Here is a 22,345-nt window from a genome sequence, read left to right on the forward strand (position 1 = left end):
ATTTTTCTTTCCTTTTTGTTGTTCAGTGTTTGATAGTTTAATCTTTTCTTTAATGCTGCCAAAATGTTTGCAAGCTACAGAAAAGGCAACAGGAATGTCTCAACGTCTGGCGCTCAGAGCACCATTAGCTTAATCATTTTGCCGAGCAAAATGCAAGTACTGAACTAAATGAGCTGTGGTCAGATTAGATCATCCCTCCTTCCCCTCCTCCTTGCCTTATGTGGAAGATTGAATTCCATTCTATTTACTGAAGTAGGTAAAAAGGACAGCAAGCAAAATATAGTTTGAGGAGACTACTGCTGTCGTTTCTGGGAGAGACAAATAGCAGGGTAGACAAATAGCAGCCTCAAAATCTGTGTTAAGCTTGGTTTTTAAAATTTTTTTTTAGACTTGCAACCAGTTACTTACTCGGAGCCTGCGTTTTGGTGTTCAATAGCATATTATGAATTGAATCAAAGAGTGGGAGAAACCTTCCATGCGTCTCAGCCTTCCCTGACTGTAGATGGCTTTACAGATCCATCAAATTCAGAGCGATTTTGTCTAGGTCTGCTTTCCAATGTAAACAGAAATGCTACAGTGGAAATGACAAGGCGACATATAGGTAAAGATCTCTGATCTTTTAACTATTTAATTTAATTTTGTTGGCTAAATTATCTGGAATGACCCAGGTAGGATGTGTGTTGGGTTCCTTTCATCCTTGTGCAGCCAGCCATCAGCCATATCTCTCAGGGCTTGTCAAGGATAGTTTGGTCTCTCTGGCTGAGAACAGAAGTGGAAAGACACAGAGTCACTGCTTCTGAAATTAGGGAGAAACGTAGCAGCTTCCGCTGCTGAAGCCCGTTTGAACTGGGAAGAGATGTAGCGATGGCTGGAGCTGAAAGGAGCTGCCTTTCCTCACTCCGTAGCCCCATAGCTGGTGGCAGCTGCAGTCACACAGCTCAGAGCAGCACAGGAGAAAGCCACTCTAGTGTGTGGCACTCCTGTACTCACATTGCTGTTCTTGCCTTCTGGAAAATGATGGTGCACCAAAGCATCCCGGGGGCAGATTCGTGGCTCCCAGCATCCTCAATGGTCCACTCTGCCCTAGGCAGCATTTTTATTCAGAATTGCTTGTAATTGAAATTTAAGCTTTCATTACAAAATATTCCCATGTTGCTTAGTTTATTGTAGTTTATAAAATGCAGAATGGACACTGATAGAATGAAATTCTGAATTATTTTCTGAAATGGGAAAAGCTGCTATTGAGAACCCATTGTTTTGACATGATTAAAGATTTCTTTGTAATGGTTAGTCAAGAATTTTGTTTTCCACAATGCAGTGACTTGACTTCGGGTTCTTCAGTAAGCTACCTTAATTCTTTTTTTTTTTCCCTGGATACTTTCATTAGCAACATTTACGAGATCTTTTTGATTGTTGTTGTTTTTACTTGCAGTAAAATTTCAACCTTTTCTGTAGAACCGACTCCTTTTATGCCAAGTCCAAATGCCAAATCCAAATGCTTGTCTAATAAAGTTTTAGATGTATAGAAACCCAGGCTATGCCTGTGCTGACTGGTCAAAATGATCAATGATGAGGAAAAGCAAAAATCTCATGAGCCCTTACTCTGTAATAGAGGGAGCTCACATTTTGTTTGAAAAATTGTTTTAACGAAAGAGGCGAATGGAAACTATGGCCTCTAAAGTATCTGTTAATTATAAATAATTCTCTCTGGGAGATCAATTGCACATTATTTACTTTCTGCTAGAAATAAACCATGCAGATTTATTTTCCACTCAGAGGGACAGAACAAAATAACAACTTAAAGGTTGAAAATTCAGATTTTTTTTCACAGATTTTTTTTTTTTTTGTAATAAGGCTAAATTAAATCATATTGTTTTTCTTAAAGCAGTACAGGGTTGTGCAGTGGGTTGTGAAATGGTGTGGGTGCATGTAAGCAGAGAGTGTTGTGGTAGTGATCTTGTGTTTTCTCTTTTGACCATAGTGGCCTGTGCTGCTTCACATACAGTGCTTTAATATTAGCACAAGTTTTAATTCTGTTTTTATGAACGCTGAAGTTTGGATTTGGTTACAAGCCATTATATGGCTGGAAAAGGCTTTTTCACTTTTGGTCAAAAATTATTCTGCTTTTCCTTCGTATATTGTGCATTTGTGGGAGAAAAATGCAATTTAATTGTGTTCTGCTCCTGCTACAGCTCTCGGCACAGCAGTGAGGTTGTGTAGATAATTGATTTCTGTTTCTGTTGTAAAGAAAAACCTTGGCCTTCTCTGAAAAATAAACTCGCTTGTTCCCTAATCTGCTTGTGTCATACCATAAGTAGAGTTCCTTTGGATTTTACTACAGGCAGGGGAGTGCGTCTGTATTACATTGGCGGAGAAGTTTTTGCCGAGTGCCTGAGTGACAGCGCGATCTTCGTTCAGAGCCCCAACTGTAATCAAAGATATGGCTGGCATCCTGCAACTGTGTGCAAAATTCCTCCAGGTCAGTAGCCTACCAAAGGTCTCTTGTGACAATACCCAGTGGAGATATTCACTGAATGACACTTGCTTTCCTTTTTTGTAATTTCTTCATAGATTCAGGCTTCTGTGTAGCAAATGCAAGTGTATTCACTGACTGTACCTTTTTGACTCTTTACAGGATGCAATCTAAAAATCTTTAATAACCAAGAATTTGCTGCTCTTCTGGCTCAATCTGTGAATCAGGGCTTTGAAGCAGTTTATCAGCTTACTAGAATGTGTACCATAAGAATGAGCTTTGTTAAAGGATGGGGGGCTGAATACAGGTAAGAAAAAAAAAAAAAACTTTGCTCTTAAATTTAGAGTTAATAGTTTTTGTTCTTTCACTAGTATACAATTTCTATCTGTCTTGAAAGCCATACATACACACTTCTTGCTGCTATTGTGGTTATGCTATCTGCAAATTGAACCCATATTTTCCTTTTCCCCCCCACCTCAGCTATGAACTGCTAATTTACAAAGTCCATAAACTGATTTTAGTGTTGCATTGAAGCCAACTGTTGAGCAAGGAATGTCATCAAAGTTCCATTCCCTCGCTCAGTCCTGCTGGCTTGCGTGTTGTGAAATCCGCGCCATCACCTTGAAGTTCCACAGTTTGTGCTGTGAGGTTATTTGCTGTGTGTTAGGCTTGCAGTCATTCAGTCATTCTAGTCATTCAGGTCTCTGTCCTGTTCTGCATGTAGTATGAGTTCCTTAGGCTGTGCTGCAGGATGGGCTTGGTGGTACCCAGCGGGGAGACTTGCAGTGCCTCTTGCAGAATGAAATAGCTGGAGAGCGTGCATCTAAGGGATGGCAAGTATTTTGGAACTTGCTGTGGAAAAAGCTTTGCCGAGTAAGATGACTGTGTTTATGTAGTAAAACTTCTAAAAACAGTTATTTGAGTGGAAAAAAATAGCATTCTATCTGCTTTTGAATAGATTCCAATTGTGTTCTTTATTAGCACAAAAGAAAAGTGGTAGTTGAGGACAGTGCCTGTTTTTAATGCAGTACAGAATTTCAAGAATAAAAGGAATTGACTTCTAACTGAGCAGTTCTAAAGATTTCATTATTTTGGAGAGCTAGACCTGTGGTTTTACACAAATCTCTTAAACTTCTCTAGAAATTGTCCACAGAAAAAATGAAGACTGACATGTCAATACCCTAATGCAATAATGATTTTTTTTTTAAGCCATATAATTTCTGAAGTTAAATACTGGTGTGTAGGCTCCACTTGGGTTGATTCATTTATCTGCTCTTGAAATACATACATGTAAATAGCAGTGTCAGTATGTGGGGGAGGTTTCTCAGCTAGATGAAGCCAATTTTGTAGTAGTATAATGAGATGAAATGAGAAATTTGAGTAATGGAATAAATTGGTACCTCTTTGTTAGGAAGAGGTACGCAAGAAAAAAATCTGGCTCAGGTTTAAAGAGCTATTGGATTTGGCTCTGAAGGAGTATGCATACACTTGGGGATAATTAAATACAACATTCAAATCTGAGCAGAATAAAGGCTTAATCAGTCAGATTATATAGAGGCATCTTGAAGTGAGTGTAAGTGCTGGTTTAAAACTGTGGGGAGGCTTTTGTTAAAGTTACGTCTCAGTGGGAAAATGTTGGTGATTGGTCTATAAACTGTTTGTAGACCATAGGATTTAAAAAGCTGCAGTGGTAGCACTGTCAAAACAGCACAAAAAACTGACTCATGCTGAACTAATTTCTTTGCACCTCTCTTTAAGATGATGCTAATAAATTACTGATACACAGAGCTTGTAAATATGCTGCAGTTGGGATTAGGGCAAGAAGAGGTGGCTCCAATGACACAACCTTTAATTTAAATTAATGTAGCCTGACTTGTTGAAATGGATCAGGAAGCACTGTAAACCCCATCACTCTTGTTAAAACATCTGTGCTTCATTATTATGTGAAAAAAACATTTCTCATAGAACAGGCTTAGGCAAAGGCAAAGCATTACTTGCATTTTAAGCATATGTGCGTAAATGTGCAGGTACAGCAAGGTGATATGTTTTATAGGCTTGATAGACACCTGACAAAGCTTTTTGCTTTGCTACATATTGGCCCAAACTGGGGATGGTATAAGTTCATATCACCAGTCAGATGTTCATGTTAGCACAGGAACTATCCAGGCCCAGGATCATCTTCTAAAGAAAGTTCAGCAGAGGTAATTAGTGATCTTTGAATTGGAAATCTTTGGGTTGAAGAAGCTGAGTTTTTAGCTTTAATATGGTTGCTCAGTGACTGTCACTATTTTACCAATTTTTACCAGCGTGGTGCAAAGGGAGGATTGTTGAAGGGAACCAGTTGTAAAATTTTGAGGAATTGTGTTGTGAAACACATTGTAGGAGAGTCGACAGTGGTAGGATAATGAACTTCCTTCTTTGGGAGAGGATTCAAGAGTAAATGGAACTATATTTCCTGTGTTTTAGATTTGTTTTTCTGTTGTATCACTTTGTTCTGGCATAGCATTTGGGGCTAAGATGACTGTTTTGTAGAGTGCTGAAAGACAACAGACCCCAGCTGCTGTCTTCTCCTAGAAAATGTGAAACTTTTGAAATCAATCTTCACTGTCTTAATCTTTCTGCCTTTTCAGTTCCTCTGTTTATATAAACAGATTTCCTTAAAGCAAAGGGCTGCAGTGCTGACACTAAAAATGAAGGAGCTCGGTTTGTGTCTGACTAATCTGCTGCCTTTGGATCTTGGGATAGCTGGAATTACTATGAAAAACTGGCTTAGCAACCATAGTCTTGCCAGTCTTGTTACGGAAAACTCCCATGCCTAGAGTGGTTACAGTGAAATAAGATTTCTCAGGCAGACTTTGTTTTGTCCAGTACTGATTTCTTTACCTTGGAGATGAGAAGGAAGATGTTTGAATAACAGATCTGTGAAACAAAGGTATATGGGAGAGAGAATGAAGCTTTTATGGTTGTCAGTCCTTCAACTTTACTGAAATTTGCTATATGGTGTTTAAATAAGGGCTTCTATTGTGGAAAATTATAGGCAAGTTAGTATAAAGGACAAGGGAAACACAATTTCTACTTCAGTTATTTGTGTGAGGATGTTATAGGACAAAACACATGTAGAAGTGTAACATTACAGGAAATCAGAGATAAAGTTTGGTGTTCCTTTGAGATACCATCAGTTAGCACAGTATAACCACACACCGTGTTTTGATACAGTGTTTCTGACAACATCTACCAATTTCCTTGTACATTTATCATGTAGTCTACTCCAAAAAGCCAGAGCTTATCACCATAGCATTGTGCTGTTGGCCATGCTGACAGTGCAGAGCCAAAGGTTTCTATTCCGTATTTCTCAGTAGTTGTCTACAAAATTCAAATCCAGTTACGCATGCAGACTCTTGAAAAATTGAGATACAGCTGCACAGAGTTGTTTGTGGTGTGAACCCTGCATCCGTTAGACAGCCTTCACTTCTGAATTTCTTTTTAGAAGTAAGGCTCTTGGTGTGGCACTTGAAGGAAATACTTGTGTTACTATTCTCCAGGGTGAAATATTCTTCATGTATTATGGACAAGCATGTAATTATTGATTTGTCTTACATATGTGAAGTGCTTTGGAGTTCTGGGACTTTTTTTTTTTTGGGAAAAGTTTAGTAACAGTTATGGTAATGGTTACAGATTTTTATCTCTGTGTACTGGATATGTATGGAAACATATTTAATCATATGATGCAGAATTTTGTGGCAGCTGAACCTGCCACAGTGGGTTGACTCTGGCTGGATTCCAGGCAGCCACCAAAGTAGCTCTTTCACTCCTGTCCACAGCTGGACTGGGGAGAGAAATACAGCAAAAGGGTCATGAGATAAGGACCCTCACCAAATACCATTTGGGAAAACAGGCTTGAATCGGAGTAATTGAATTAATTTATAGCTAACATAACCAGAGCAAGATAATGAGAAGTAAAATAAGAACTAAAACACCTTCACCCCTTGCCAGCTCTACCTTCTCTCCCAGCTACAGAAGGAGGTAGGAATGCATGTCATTGTCAGTTTTTCAGGTGTTGTTCCTGCCACTGCTCAGGGAGAGAAGTCGGAGTCCTTCCCCTGCCCCACTGTGGGGTCCCGCCCACAGGAGACAGTTTTACATGAACTTCCAGTGGGAGTCCATCCCATGGGCAACAACTCTCCATGAACTGCTGCAACATGGATCACACTTCCATGGGGTGCAGTCCTTCAAGGACAGGCTGCTCCATCATGGGCTCCCCTCTCCACAGGCCTCCCACGGCCTCTCTCAGGCATCCCCCTGCTCTGGCGTGGGCTCCTCCAGGGCTGCAGGTGGATCTCTGCATCCCTGTGTCCTCCACAGGCTGCAGGGCACAGCTGCCTCTCCATGGGCTGCCCCATGGGCTGCAGGGGAATCTCAGCTCTGGCACATGGAACAGCTGCCCTGCCCCTCCCTCTCCACTGCCCTTTGTGTCTGCAGAGTTGTTCCTCTCACTTGTTCTCACCCTGCTCTTCTGTGGCAATTAAAACTGGGCAACAACCTAATTTTTTTTTCTTTAATCGTTATCCCAGAGGCATCACCATTCCTAACTGGCCCAGCCTTGACCAGCAGCATGTCCATCTTCAGAGCTGCCAAAGGGTATCTCTGCCAGACATGAAGGAAGCTTGTGGCAGCTTCTGGCAGAAGCCTCCCCTGCTACCAAAACCTGGTGACACCAACCCAGTGGAGTGACTTTTCCCTATTCTTTGTTTTCTAGGCGGCAGACGGTAACAAGCACTCCTTGCTGGATTGAGCTTCACCTGAACGGGCCTCTACAGTGGCTGGACAAAGTATTGACTCAGATGGGCTCCCCTTCAGTTCGCTGCTCCAGCATGTCCTAAAACTCTCCTCTGTCACCAGTGGGCTAAGAATCAAGTCCAGTCAACAGACTTAATATAACAGCTCGTCTGTCGTAGTATTTGTGTGTGGTCCCCATGAACTGTTTACTATCTAAAAAGGTTTTTTAAAAAGAAAAAAAAAAAAAAAGAAAAAAGAAAAAAAAGAAAAGAAAAAAGAAAAAACAGCACTTGAGGTCTCATCAGTTAAAGCACCTTGTGGATTCTGTTTCCTATACTCTGATACTAGATGAAATTTAGTGTATAGAAAAGCCTTCTTCAGAAAGAAGGGACAGTTCTAAAGACTCTTTAATGGTGTTTTTTATTGGGTATATAATTGAGTGTCCTAATGGTTATCAATAACATGAATAGCTAAGTATATATATACAGATAATGTATCATGATCTCAAATATCACAGTATTGTGCTGTTCTACATTTTAGTTCCCATAAATAGTAATTTTCATTTTTTGATTGGGGCAAGTATCTCATGAAATTCCAAGACTTTGCTCCCTTATTCTTTTATATTTTTTTAATATAAGCAGGTTTTCAAGTTGTCCTAACCATAAAAAGACTTTCCTTATATAAAAGTTGAATTTTTGCTGCGTTCTTAAAGAGAAAGTCCCTCCATTGGAAGGGAAAGAAATGTCTTGAGATTGATCTGTGAAGTCTTAAGACACTTTATATACTTAATGGGGCCTAAAATGAATTCATATTATAAACTCTGAGTGTCCATCACACTAGCAGTCTACTTTTTGATACCCATTTGAGTTGATGCATCTGTTGCCAGCAGTATTGCTGGCAGTGGTGTAATTTGGGACTTTTTTGTACCTTGGATCATTGAAATGAATGATTTTTTCTCATGGACTGAGAATTTACCATGGTTTTAGATATTGGATTAAGTGCACAAGGTTATTGGCTTACCCCTTACATCTGTATTTTTTTTTTTCATTTAATAAGTCTTACCCCTTATCATCTGTATTTTTTTCATTTTTTCATATGTCACTAAAAATAACGGGGTTTAGTTTTCAGAGCTGTATACCTTGAAAAATTATTTCCTGGGGTAAGCTAGACTCTTTGTTTAGGTTTTAAATAGATGCAGCTTCTTAACATATTTCAGTAACAATTTAAATTTCTTATCTGAGTCGCTTTTATAGTTTACTTACACACCAGATCATATGCATTCATTATGTCATAATGGGCCTTGTTATTAAAAGTAGTTGCTTCTGCAAAACCTCTAGAATAGTGGTTGCTGAGGTATGACCAGCGAAGGAGGACTTCCAGGTCCTTCATGACAGTGCATGTTATTGTGAACCCTTGGACACTACAGCTGCACCCTATTAAAAATATTCTGAAATATATTCTACAAATAAGTCTGGGTTGGGGCTGGGTTGGGAAACTGTATAGAAGGGTTATTCTGACTTGAAAAATACACATCTTACTAACAATCTTGTGATCTAGCTGTCTGTCATTCTTTTGTTATTGTGGCAGTAGCAGGATTGCCTTTGTCTGTTTTTTACCATTGTTTCATCAATTACACTAGTTCTGTACTTTGTAAGTACAGCTAGTGATAACTTAGCTTTGAGAACAAAAACGTGGCCAGTGTTACAGCTTTTAATCACTTGACTGAATTGATGATAGTGATGGATATTTTTATGCCATAATGACTAGGGCATAGAAGCAATACCAAAAATCAAGCCTTGAGAAAATGGGCCAGACACCTTTAAAAAATTGGCAAAGCAGTTACCAGTTTGTGCTAGTTTTACCAGTAGACTAATGTATTGGTAGAACTTGTGGACCTAAGAGATAAGCTTCATGCGTGTTGCATTTGCCTAATATGTGAATACACTAATAAAAGTTTTAATTCTCAAAATGGCTGTTTGGTTTTTTTTTTTTTAATTAATTGCAGTGTATATATTTTTTTTTCGTTGCTGTAATCCACCTAGTTAAATGGTACAAGTGTCCTGCATGTGGTGGATGGAAAGGTAGAGTTTAGAGATCTTAATACCACTTTCCATGCAGCTGTTGTGGAGGCTCTGGAGCTGTGTGTGTTTGGTGGTACAGACTCCTACTCCTGATGGAGTTTATTAAAGCAGTTGTTTTTTCCCTGCCACAATCAAATTGCATCCTGCTATCTCAGGTGTTTACTTTCACCTGTGAGACAGATAAGAGCAACTTGTCTGGGTCAGACTCACATTTTTGAGCAGGTTGCAGCTTGAATAAGGTGGGTGGCCTAATTCTGTGGCCTCCTTGCAGTGATTTCTGAATGTGCCTTCCACCTGTGGCAGTTGTTAGTTGCTTTGCCTTGAACACTGTAGTAACCTTGACTCTGCATCTTCTCGGAGTGGGCTCTTCCAAGGAGAGTGCCAGGGCCCTGCAGACTTTGCCTGTGGTGCTGCCTGGGTGCAGGACTGTTCTGGTCTGTGTTGAAGTCACTGTTTTTGACTTCTGCTGCTACCACTGCAATGTTCTGCCATTGCTGTTCCAGCTTAGAGGCACAAGGGAGCTTATCTGTGTTTGTAATGTTCACTCGTCTGTGTTTCATTTCAGTGCCTATGGCAGTTCTTGACTAACTTTGACCTACCCCTGTTTCTCAATCCAGTACATTTCTGACACTGCTGTTCTGCTCTTCTTCAAAGTCATGCAGATGGCTGCAGCATCTTAATGCAGAATGCCTGTGGTACATAAGGAATGTGACTTCCTCCCTCTCCTCTTCTGCCAGTCAAAGTACTGATGTCCAAAATACAAATAAAAAGTGATTTATTTTTTTTTTTAATGAGGCTATTTTGCAAAATAAAACACCTAGCAAGCAGGGAGTAAAGAAGCAGAGATGTTTTCAGTAAAGTATGGGAAGCCAGCTGCTTACCTGTATCACTGAGCTGAAGAAACTCTGTACAGACTTCATGTAGCATTGACTTTAATTCCATGAGCAGGGGTTCTGATCTCTCTTGTCACTAGCCCTGCCTGAGCTTGATTTTCATAGTACTGCCAAAGCCAAGTAATCCAACACCAGCTGGTCGGTATAAACATCCAAACCCAAAAAAATATTTTTGAGTTGCCTTTTGTCAGCTTGGAGGCACAGAGTTGACTTTTCAGAACCCTTCCTCTGACGAAAAACCTGATTTCATTTATAAGTTGTCTCAGGGCTGAGGCTTTGAGAACCATGTCGAATGCTTAGACTTTTGCAGCTTTGAACTGTGAGAATTGATAGTAGAGTGTCATCATCTCTGCATGTTTCCCCCTTCTTTTTGCACCTTCCTAGGTGGAAAGATCCCTACAATAGGCAGTTCCTCCTCATATTTCAGCATTTTGTGTGGAGTCCTTTGATTTCAGGTGGTGTTAGTTACACAAATCTGGAACACCGTGAGAGCTGTGGTGTTCTCCTGTTTTTATTCAGGACATTGTGTTTTAACCAGATACAACCTCCTTGAGACCAATTTCAGGCAAGAAGAGTAAATAATTTAACTTCAGACTCCATATAAAATTGACAGGGAGAGGTAAAATCTGAATTTGGCTGTCTGGTACCATAAGCTGTTGGCAGAGGAGCCTGTTTTAAGTGCATAATATAAATATCTGCCTTAAGAGGTTCTCCAGTGCTATCAAAGTAGTGAGCTAAGGTATTTAAGAATAAAAGGTTTAAACTAATTAACACACAGCTAGAAATCACAACTGCTATACTTCATCAAGCTCTTTGTTTCCGTGTGTCCAACATTTTTCATGTTGAAGTGGGAGGGTGTGAAATTTGGGGGTTTGATAATAATCTGCAGCTCTGAATAGCTGGCACAATGAACTGTGTTTTGTTTTAGCCTTGAAACTTGTCACACTTCATTGTGGTTACAGTTTTGTGTTTTTTTAGCATTGCAAGCTGAAATTTTACTGCAGCTGGGTTTTGAGTTAAAATATTGTGAAATACACTCCGCCCACACAGTGTTTTAGTTTAGTTGAGTATGAAGCACTGTTCTTTTTACCAAAACATGTTTGGCTAACCTAATTTTGGGGATGCTGAAGCTTCAGTGCTAGCTCTGAAGCATCAGTGAGTTACTGGCTTTGTTAAAAAAAATTATAAAAATAGCAAAAAACATACCAGCTGCATTAGCAACTGCTTCTGTAAGGAAGAGAGGAAGTTCCACAAAGTCAAATCCTGTGATCCCCCTGTCACGCCAGCAATAGAAACAGGTTCTGCCCCCACATGTCTTCATGGAATTAATGTGCCCTGCGCACCAGTGTTGACCAAGGCCTCATATTTTTGTGGTTTTCATGTGCCAGGCCAATGAATCCACACAGTCCAAAAGATATGGTTTTCCCTTGCCTCTCCCTGGCTAGAGGCAGGGCCCCTCCCTCGTTATCTGTCTTTCCCTGGGCATATGTCTTGGAGGTTCTTTCCAGGGGATTGGACATCTCATCATCATCATCATCATCATACCTGGCAGTTTGGCTCTGGGCAACTTTCCTTTTGGTGGAACTTTGCTTTCCTTTTGGTGGAACTTCCTCTCTCGAGTCTTGCCTTCCTTCAGTTCACGCACCCGTTGTGTCAGAGCAGCAGTAGATTTTCCGTCCCATCTCCTCATGTTTTCTCCGCAGTCGCGCAGGAAGAACCTCAGCTCGTGGGGTGTCCCTTCTCTCCCCATCTGGGGAACTTCTGCATTGGGTGCCAGAACCTCTGATCTGCACTGCTGAGATTTGGAGGAGGTCCACTTTAATCTCCTCCGTGAATTTCTTGTGATTCTCCTCTATCTTGTCCTCCAATTTCTGCAGACGTGTTTCCACCACTGCGACTCTGTCATGTGTTGGGCCGTGTACAGCATCTGCAAATGCTCGGAGTTTCTTTGCCATATTGAGTACAGTCTCATCCCTGTCATCCCACTTCATTATTGCTAAAGCAGAAGCGTATTCATGTGGCCCAAGCCATACAAGTTTTCACCACATCACAGATGTACATGGTACCATGTCTGGATTCCTAGTTGTTATTTCATCAGAGAAGATAATCTCTGCCACTGCCATTTCTCTCAGGAGTTGGATCCCTTGTTCTATAGTCTTCCACTGGGTCTGCTGCATGTAAAGATCATCTGCACACAGGTATCTTTGTGCTACACTTTCCAGGACCCGTGCCCAGAGGCTGTGAGGGTTAGCTCCCCTCATCATTCCTTGGTCAATGACAGGATCCTGTGACAGGGATCCCAAATGCCTCGCTTCAGTGCCATCCAGGATTGTGGCTTCACCTGCAGCATCCCAAAGACGGAGCAACCAACTAATTACAGACTCATCAGGTCATCGGGTGCAATCCTTTCTTAGGCCATGAAGGTCCTTCAGGGAAAAAGACTCAGTAGTGGCTTGATCTTGAGTCAGTTGCTGGCCTTGAGGTTCCTTCCCCTGCATCTTCATCATCCACTGGGCAATTGGTTTTGGTTTTGTGTTCCATGCCTCTCATGGTAGGAGCAACAGCCACTGGTTTAGGCTCACTGTTTGGTTTGGCTACAATCTGAGTAGCTGGCATGTTAGCTGCAGCCTGAGTGACTGGGATTGCTGCTGGTTTATCTCCCTGCCCCCCTTCCTCTGTCTGCTGCCCTACAGGATCGAGCAATATCTGCAATGATCTTTTTCTCCTTAGAGTCATCATGGCACTTCTCTTCCAGGTATTTCCCCACCTCATCTGGGTTCTGAATTCATTCACGGGGAAATTCCCAGGTTATTGGATCATAAAATTCCTTCAGGATCCAGCCTGCTCTTTCCCATTCCCCACACCACTCAGAATTTTCCACAACTGGGTCCATGCCTGGGTCAGGTGTCTCATCAACCCCTCGGGGCATCTCGGCCCTCATTCTAGACAAGCTGCAAACCATGCAGAGAAAGCCTACCAGATGAAATACCAGAAGGGTCATATCCTTGGCATCCAGGGGAAACTGAACATTCTCAAAAAGTGACATAACAGATTTAAAGGAAAACGAGGAAAGGAAAGGCTGGGAAGCCTCACCCCCCTGCTCCACCTCTAAGAAACTGGGTGCAATTATGAATAAACCCCCAGAACTACTGGAACTAGGACACAGGGTACAAAAAACCCATAAACCACTCATATTTCTAACAAATCCCAGTACCTTTGTTAAATCCTTATAAATCATTATCAGCACACCCAGTGAAATAGCAAGCCGAATCCGTGCCCCTCTATGTGCCAGGGACAATACTGGAGCTATCTGTGGATAGGAAAATAAACTTAGGGACCAGAAAGGTATTAACACCTCAAACAGGCCCAGGGGCCAGAGAAACATCAAGGCCTCCACCCAGAGACATTATAAACTCAAGCAACATGGTGGGTACCGAGTGCTTAATTCCAAGACAAAGTAAGTGAAACCAAAATGCAATCAGTTCAGGTTTTTTCCACCTCCTTGAGCCTCATGTTGGGCGCCAAAACATTTGTCCTAGTTGGGGACAGATTTGAGAGGAAACTTCCCAAAGGGGTCTCCTCTAAAAAACTAATTCCAGCAGCCCCTCCACCAACCGGTTCAGGAGAAAAATCTCCTTGGAGAAGAGTGGAAAAAACCTGTTTATTTCAGAAGCAAAGTACTCACAAACATAAAAAAAAAAAAATATTAAATAATGAAACGTCTTGTTGCTCTGAAGAGATGGCAAATTCAGAGTCCTTCTGTGAGTGTGGCTCAGTCTCTCCAGGGCTTGGCCTGGCATCCAGGCTCAGTGTGCAGCTTTGGAGGGGGAGCCCGGGAGATTGTCCTGGTGTCCCAGACTGGAGGAAAACTGAACAGTTCCAGAGGGGGGAAAAAACCCCACAGTCCTGGGAAAACTTTTCTTGCCTTGGCTAATGAGGAAAACCAGTGAAAAAAGCAAAGAAAAACTCCTGGTCTATCTCTCACTCCGCATGGCTTTGAGCTCGGAGAGAACAGAACTCTTACCTCTGTGTTTTGAATACAAGCCTCAAAAAAATTCCACCACTCCCCCTGCCCCTCTCTCTCTCTCTGGGCCTAGTTCAAAGCCACAGGACCATTTCTGGGGACACAGCAGATCAGGCAGTAGGGGATACACTGCATCATTAAGACACCCCAGGACACCTGTTTAGGGAGTTAATTTGCAACTGGCCTGAAGCTTTATCACTACTGAGAAAATATGAATGAAATGTGGCTTTCCTGACCACTTAAGCTTGGTGAGTGAATAAGCATCATAAGCCATATTAAAGAAGGCCTTTTAAAAAACTCTTTTGTCCTGTTGGTCCTCTTTTCCGTCTCTCTTGGGCAAAAAGTTCTCCTAAGTAAGGTTGACTTCTCTTGGGAAAGCAGTGTGTGGAGCAAGGTTCTTGTCCTGCATTGTCACAGCTACAAGAGCTAGAAACAAGGCTTCAAAGCTCAGAGCAGTCTTTGATGTTGTGTTAGCTGTTGTTTCATTAACTGTAATCAGGATTAAATCTAGTTAGCTGGCAGAAGAAAAATGAATGACAATGGATATGAAGAGATGTCAGACCTCGGTGCTCTTGATCCTTCTCCCCCGTGTAGAAGATCTAGTCAGAATGGATTCGATAAAGCCCAGTTGCTTGTCCTGTTTCTTTTGGAATGGGATCCAAAGTGTCTATGGGCATAGACATTCTGGCCCTACTGTTTTCCCAGCAGGGGAAGGTTAAACAAAGCAAGCTTTTGACACTCTTGACTTTTCTGTTAGCAGCAGCAGTTTTGCTCTATTTGCTTGCCTAAAACTATAGCAAGGTATCATAAAAAATTTATGCCTCATGAATTAATTGAGCTTATGAGCAATGTGTACCTGAGGCAGCAAATGTAGTTTGATCTTAAAACTTTCTCTGCTTTAAAGTCTACTTTGCTTGCCTTTTCATTTTGAAGTTAAATTCCAAGAACAGCTGTTGTGCACTTAACATGGAGGATTATTAGACGTAGGTAGCCAGGAGTTGCAGTTTGTCTTTGGGTAAAAAGTTGGATGTTCTCCATGGGTTCGTATTTAGTCTTGAGGAGGAGTTGTTAGAAGATGGTCACCTTTGATCAAGGAATAACTACACAGGGAGACCAGAGCCTCAAATATGCACCCAACTTCTGAGGACACTGGAGTAGAGGCAGGTCAAAGAGTAGAGCCAAGTCCTGGACCAGGGAATTGCAGTTACCTGCCACACACTCAGAACTCTTCAGAGATACCAGACAGTTGGACAGATACACTGGAATTGTCTAGGTGCATGAATTGCTTTGAAATTACACCAATGCATAACGAATTTAGAAACACTTCAGAAAACCTGTCTCTTCCGCTTGTGTTGCATGTCCTTGGTGGGTGGATCTGCAGAATTCGCAAAGTGAAGCTGAGAAAAATATGTATGTGTGTGTGAGAGCTGGTGAGATTCATGTGGGGGTTACTCAGCATGGATTCCCCAGGGCTTTCACACCTGTGTGTTGGTGTATTTCTTTTTCCCCTGTGGGATCACTGGTGGAGTCTGTGGCTAAAAACAAAACACCCCAGGCAGCAGAGGTGAGCTTCTTGGGAGAGGGGCAGGACTTGATTGCAGTGAAGCTCTGGGAAGAATTGCACTGGTCTTGCTGAGGGGAGATTTGTGAGCTGCAGGAAGAATTGCCCTGCTAGGTAACACCATGTGAAGGACAGCGTGCTGCCACCACAGGGGGTGTTGGTTCAGGTACAGGCCCAGGTGAAATGTCTCACGGGCCTCAGCCAAGGTGTTCACAAATAGATGTGCTGTGTGCCTGTGCTGTGCTTCGTCGTGCTTGGAGCCAAAGTTGGCAAAGGCAGAGGGACCCTGGGCTGGTCTCCCCTGCAGGCATAAATGGATGAAGATCAGCAAGGTCCACTTGAGGGCTGAATGAATAATCCCTACCCAGGCTGCTGCCTAACAGTGGAAAAAGAGCTTTTGCCTTATGTTTTCATAAGTGGTCTGATGAATAGCAAGGGGCATTAAGTTTGGTAGAGGAGGTTCTGGAAGACAAAAAATAATTGTAGTGAGGAGCAAATGAAAATATCTTTTGGATGAAGAGCTGCCAGGCACCTGAGGAGCTCAGCAGCCTGGCAGGACTGTCAGGCACTGAGGGAGGCTGTGGTTGCTCTGGAGAGTGTCTGCCTCCAGACTGGACATTCCTAACAGGATCCTGGTTTGCACAGGAGATGCATCTCCATCACAGAAGTGTACGTTCATAACCCAGCATCTCTTTTAGTACTTAGGCCTGGAAAATGGTAGCATTAATTTAGAAACAGTAATCTCCTTCTAGACAAGTACACTTATCTTTTCTTCTACAGCTTCAGAAGTCTGAGAGTCCAATGGGAAGAAAAACCACAGCAATTAGCAACGGTGCTGTTAGTACTGATGGGAGGGAAAATGTCTTCATAATGTATGCAGACTTTGAGGTTTGTGCAGCATATGAAATTAAAATGGGCAAAGAGCCAGGGCTGAGAAATATTAAGGTTTAGTAAAACAGGAAAAGTGGTGGAGCTGAAAAAAAGCATGAGAGGGTGGCTGGTGCTCAGCTTCAGCAGTGATAGTGGTCACAAAGGCACCCTGAAAGCAGCTATCTGAACGCTCGTGATATGCATCTGCTAGTTAAAGATCACAAAACTCATTTTCCTTTTGTTTCAGCACTGAAGGAGTTGTTGGAGCACAGAAGCAGGTTCAATGGAAATGGGGCCGAGGAGCACAAATCCAGTTTTCTATCTCTTGTTGCCAAAGCTGAGGCTCAGCATGGTCTCTTCTGGAGCAACTTGAGTTCAAGATTGAAGAGCCAACAGGACTTGCCCTGTCTCCTGGTGGTTACCTGACCATGAGGATAAGCAGACTTACAAATAAATAGTAATAAATAGCCCAAACCTCTGTGGGAAGAGGTCTGCTGTAACATCTGCATGAATTTTTATTCTGAAGAAGACATTTTTTGCTTTCTCTTTAGTGCTTGGACAGTTCTTGGGAGTGTTCAAGTGCTCCTTGGCAAATAGTACATCTCATCCTGTAGCATGAAGGTGTTTTGTGGTGAGGTTTTGGGAGGGAGGGCTTTGGTTTTGAGGAATTTAGAAGAGAGTCTGACTTACTGAAAGTCTGCAAGACTTTTTTGTCTCCTGATTCTGTTCTTAAAACACGTAAATCCAAAGTTAGTGCAGTTTTGCGTGACAGCAGCCACGCTTGTAAAATGTGGGAAAACGCTATGCTCTTCTGAGGCCCTGAGGAAGAATATTAAAGAGGAAATTTTTCAGAATACTTATTTGCCAATAGCAGGAAGTCCTATTAAAAAGGGGGAGGAAAAAACCAGCTTCAAAGTTTTCTGCTTTAAAACAGGGCGGGTGAAGTGGGAATGGAATTAGCGTGCAAATAACAGTCTAAATATTTTAATTGTGTTTGGATTGCACTGGGTTGAAACTTGCCTGGCTGATGGACCAAAGCCTTGATGAAGTGAAGCTTGAGGAGACTTAATTTCAAGCATAGGACATTTTGTCATAAATGTGCATTATATTTTTAGCTTGCTGTGTCAACAGACACCCTTGCTCTGTGCAGTTTCACTTGGCTGACAAAAGCAGTGTGACAAAGGTGTTCTCTCTCCCCTGAAGACACTTGGAAGCAGGTCAGCCACCGGCTGAATTACTGATTTTGTGTGATGTCAGAAACTAACCTGGTGCCTCTGGGAAGGCAGCTCTGATCTCTGTAGCATCCCAAGGACACAAACTCAAGGTTGGTATTCCCGTTTCCCATGTGCACGTTCACACATACCCTCTTGGACCTTACTTCTGATCATCTTGTTGGAATCGAGGGGGTCTAACAGAGGTTTGCTGCAGTAATGCCATAATTGCATGATAATGACCACAATTTCTGTGCTTTCTCTGAGCTCCACCCACTCCCCATGAGTTTACTCAAGTGGAACCTTGGGAGTCAAAACCCTTCAGCTCATCGAAAAGATGACTGTAAAATTTTGGGATCTGTTTGTACCAAGTGCTTCCCTCAGGCATGCTCCGAGGGCTGAGGTGCTTATGTGAGCAGAAAAAACGATTTATCCTGACTTTGGGATGATGAGCAGAGCTTTGGGAAGTTGTATCTCTGGCATGGGATAAGCAGAGATTCCCCTATCTGCCCCCAGTCGCCGGGTCTGGTGCTGTCAAAAGATCTGGGCAGGTTTAGAAGAACTAATGTCCTGCAGAACTAATTAGCACTGCAGCAGGTGGCACTGGTCATACCAATCACTAACGAGCGGCCTGTTGTGTTTGACTGCGTGTCTAACAAAAAATAAAGGCAGATTAATTTCTGGCTGTGGCCCAAGGAGCTCAGTGCCCTTGCAGAGGGTGCTGCTAGCCTGAATTTGCCATGACCCTGTCAAAATCCAGCCTCATGGGTGAGCCAGCTTTTGAAAAGCATTTATATTTTCTTTGATATTAGGCCAAATCACTGAAAGTAATCTAATGAAGGAAAAAGTCATCTAGTTAAGGAAGTGATTAAAAAAGGGAGTAATTTGTGGATTTCTTCCCATGGCATGGGGTGTTTTTGTAGCAGATCCAGTTCAACCCCAAATTCATGTATAGGATGCTAATACTGGTGTGCCTGCATCCATGGAGACTTCTCAGCTGTGATTGAGCCAATTCTGAAGCTGATGATTTGCAAGATGTGCCTTTTGAGGCGTACAGCAGGTGTTCCCCCTTATTTTAGATTCCTCTACTGCCCTGTGCTCTGGCTGGCTTTGGTGAAACCTTGCCTTTCACTGAGTAGTATGGGATTTTTTTAATTTTGTATTGTTATCTATGTGGTCAAGAAAATGTCAACTCAGTGACAAGCCAGAGTCTTGAACCTCCTCCCTACAGAAAATAACTGATTAAGCATGCAAATTAAAAAGGAATTAAATACTCATACTGAACGTGATTGAGGTAATACCATAATTTCAGAAGTTCAAAAAAGAGATCTCTTTTCTCAGCCTCACTCCCTTAAAAGGTGTTTGTAGGGTTGTTTCATCCAGAAGAGGCGTCAGATTCTCTCCATGAGGGCGTCAAACCTCCACAGCCACGGGAGGGAAAGTGATCAGCTAAAAGTTTGTGTGGAGGAGTGCCAAGGGAGGCAGACTGAGATGAGCAGTGTCTGTGTACAGATGGAAAGCAGATAAGGGCAGTCAGTGGGAAGTGTTTTATGCCCTTGTTTTGCTGGAGTCCTCGGGTACTTCTCGTCTGTGTCAGCCCTGCGTGCTTTCAAATAAGGTTAAACTCCTGGGGAGTTTCTCTGTTGCCATTACCCCGGGATGCATCTGCAGCAGCAGAATTTAAACCCACATCTTCCTGCCTCCCAGCCTCAGGCTGGTTTCACGAAGCCACAGTATTTTTCTGACGGGGTACCACTGCTGGCAGCCTGTAGCTCTGAGTCATGGAAATTCTGAAGTGAATTTTGAATGGCCACGGGGTTGTTTTGCTTCGTGTCCCCCGCTCCTTTGGCTTGTGGAGCTGGTTTGGTTTGAGCCCAGTGAGACCCATCAGGGTCTCTCTCTTGTCCTCAGTTAATGAGACAGTGGTGGAGATGCTGTGGCCAGAAAGTAGCTCAGGAGGGGCGTTGGCTTTCTGACCAGCTGAAATGGGGAAGCGTCTTCTTCAAAGAGGCAAAATAATGAGAAACAGGTGTTGATGTTTGTGGAACTGGCTGTACAGCAGTTGACCAACTGTTTTTTGTTCCAGGTAGTCTTGGAATTGGCAGAGGTGACAGCACTACAAGCGGCCCTTGCCGGGAGGGTAAAGCTGCTTTGCACAAGGCCCGAGGACCTTCACTGACCCCGATTCCTTATGTAAGAGAAGCTCATTTGACCTTGGGCATTAACCCAACACGTGCTTCCAAAGATATCCAGTAAGCAATCAGTGCGCTCCTCACCTCACAGAGAAGGTGGGTGAGGATGGGCAGTGACACAGCAGGGTTTTAAACATAGCCTGGTGGTTGTAGCAGTGGAGAAGTTCGAGGCTACAAGAGCAAATTCTCACGTTGGCTTTCGTGTTGCGTTGAGAATAACTCACTTCTTCGAAAATTGTTGCTCTTTAAAAAAAATAATGAGGTACCTTTGTTGATTAAAAATGTTTTAAGAAAATTAAAATATCAATAAAGCCTTTATTGAAGAGTGCTAGGTGATAGTTTTCAGTTCACACAAGAGAAACAAACAAAATTTGTTATATTTGGATTAAAAATAGGGGGGAAAGAAAGCACCAAGCACTTTTGACAAGAGTTGAAATATTACATGGGGAAGTGTTGATTATGTGGGAGTGTTGAATAAAAGCAAAGCAGACAATTTGGTCCCTTGGCCATCATTACAGACAGGCAGCCTCCCTGAGCTGATGTCACCCCATGTGTCTCCAGATATTTCAAAATTAAATTTTTCTGACAATCCTTCTGCTGAATATTTCTGTCTTTGAATTTTCCTTTCCCGTATCACATGGAAATGATCTCTTTCCACCTAGGGTGGCCATTCACAGGGTGGGTTGTTTACATCACAGAAACACGTTCCAAAAAAATGCTGTATGAATTCAGGCTGCTTCTAAACCCCCTGTCCCTGCCTCCTAATAACAGGACTGCCTTGTCCTCCAAAAATTGTCTGTGCTGTGTTGTTCTTTATCTCTCCAACCTCATTCTTTTACCACTTGGGGAAGCAATCTTTTGATCTGTGTCATTGACAGGCGACATCTTCCCCGCTCAAGATGGTTTATCCAAAACCCTAGGTCTCACCGAGCCTAGGACAGCTAGAATTTGGGGGGGAAAAAACCACAAAACCACGATTTTAAAGCATCCTAAAGCGATTGCATTTAAGCTGGTGCAACCTCAGGAAGGTGCCAAAGTTTGATTGGAAAAATGCATTACTGTGGGGATGGAGTTTGTTAGAGCATCTCGTGACTCTCTAGCGAGGCACTTGACTTCCTGTTGGGCATGGCTTCCCCTCTGACATCCCAGGCAGCCCCGTGGTCAGACGGTGTCTGTCGCTCGAGGGCACAAATCCTCTGTTCCTCGCTCGAGGTTCCACCCGTGAGCTTTGCTCCAGGTGCTCCCAGCTGGAGCTGTGCTCTCTCTGCTCTCTCTGCCAGACTTTCCCACAACAACCTGGTCACCGTTCTTGCCGTGGCAGGACCGGCTGGGTGGCTGGGAATGAAAGCCTGGCTCTCCCCGGGTTAGTGTTAGCAAACTCCATCTTTTCTGGTCGGAGTAGCTCGTGCAGGCAACTTCAGTGGCCTTGGCATGGTCTTGGGAGACACAGGAATTTCACATTCGTGCCCTAAAGCTCTGGGCTGTTTTAAAAGGCATTCATGCAAAGCTTTCTGGTCTGTCAACCACAGTTTGCTATATCAAAAAGTATTACCTTTTCCTGTCAGGCAGTCCTGATTTCCCTATGGGTTTGGGGTAAAGACAACAGGATTTCCTGGTCTCAGCAGCTCCCCTCCTGCTTGTCCTTGAGTGCTCTAGGAGATGAACTGAGTGGAGTTTTGCCTTTTTTCCTGCCAGGTAGGGGATTATTTTGAAATTATTTCTAAGGCATGTGGGGTTAGCCCAATGTAAATAAACCCAGCCTGCTCATTTCCCATGTGATCAGCAAAGGTGGATGCCTCTGCTTCTGAGTAGGTTCATGCCCAGGATCTGTCTGAGATGTTTTTGATGGCACAGCTGAACTTGCCTGGAGTCTTTCAGGGACAGACAGTGACAGGAGCTGAGAGAATGGCTGGGGTTTTGTCCGAGGGGGTTAGGTTGGACATCAGGGAAAGCGCCCTTCCCTGGGAATGGGCATGGCTCCGAGGCTGCCAGAGCTCCAGGAGTGTTTGGACACCATTCCAGGGATGCCCAGGATGGGATTGTTGAGGTGTGTGTGCAGGGCCAGCAGCTGGACTGGATGGAACTGGTGGGTTCCTTCCAGCCCAGGATATTCTGTGATTCTGTGATTTCTGAGCTTTGCTGTTGTTTGCGCAGCTCTGAAGAAGTCACGAGGATGGCCTGATGATTCTGGCCAGTGGAGCGGTTTGGAGCCAGATTTCAATGTCTGTCCCTGTGTGCAGGCAGGGTCAGAGCAGGGCCCAGGC

At 43.0% G+C, this 22,345-nt stretch overlaps 1 protein-coding gene across 4 annotated transcripts in view; it reads left to right on the forward strand.

Annotated features, from left to right (window-relative positions):
* Positions 1–9,218, forward strand: part of SMAD2 (SMAD family member 2) — a 49,542-nt gene extending 40,324 nt beyond the window's left edge. For 3 of the 4 annotated variants that reach the window (XM_053931969.1, XM_053931967.1, XM_053931970.1), the window contains 4 exons: positions 389–601; positions 2,342–2,479; positions 2,636–2,780; positions 7,230–9,218. In XM_053931969.1, coding sequence (XP_053787944.1) covers positions 389–601; positions 2,342–2,479; positions 2,636–2,780; positions 7,230–7,353 — 620 coding nt within the window. In that variant the 3' untranslated portion in view covers positions 7,354–9,218. The remainder of the gene's footprint in view (positions 1–388; positions 602–2,341; positions 2,480–2,635; positions 2,781–7,229) is intronic. The other variant, XM_053931971.1, reaches the window with a different exon arrangement.
* The last annotated feature ends 13,127 nt before the right edge of the window (positions 9,219–22,345 follow it).

This window comes from Vidua chalybeata, chromosome Z, assembly GCF_026979565.1.
Source record: "Vidua chalybeata isolate OUT-0048 chromosome Z, bVidCha1 merged haplotype, whole genome shotgun sequence".
In the NCBI taxonomy this organism is placed as follows: Eukaryota; Metazoa; Chordata; class Aves; order Passeriformes; family Viduidae; genus Vidua; species Vidua chalybeata.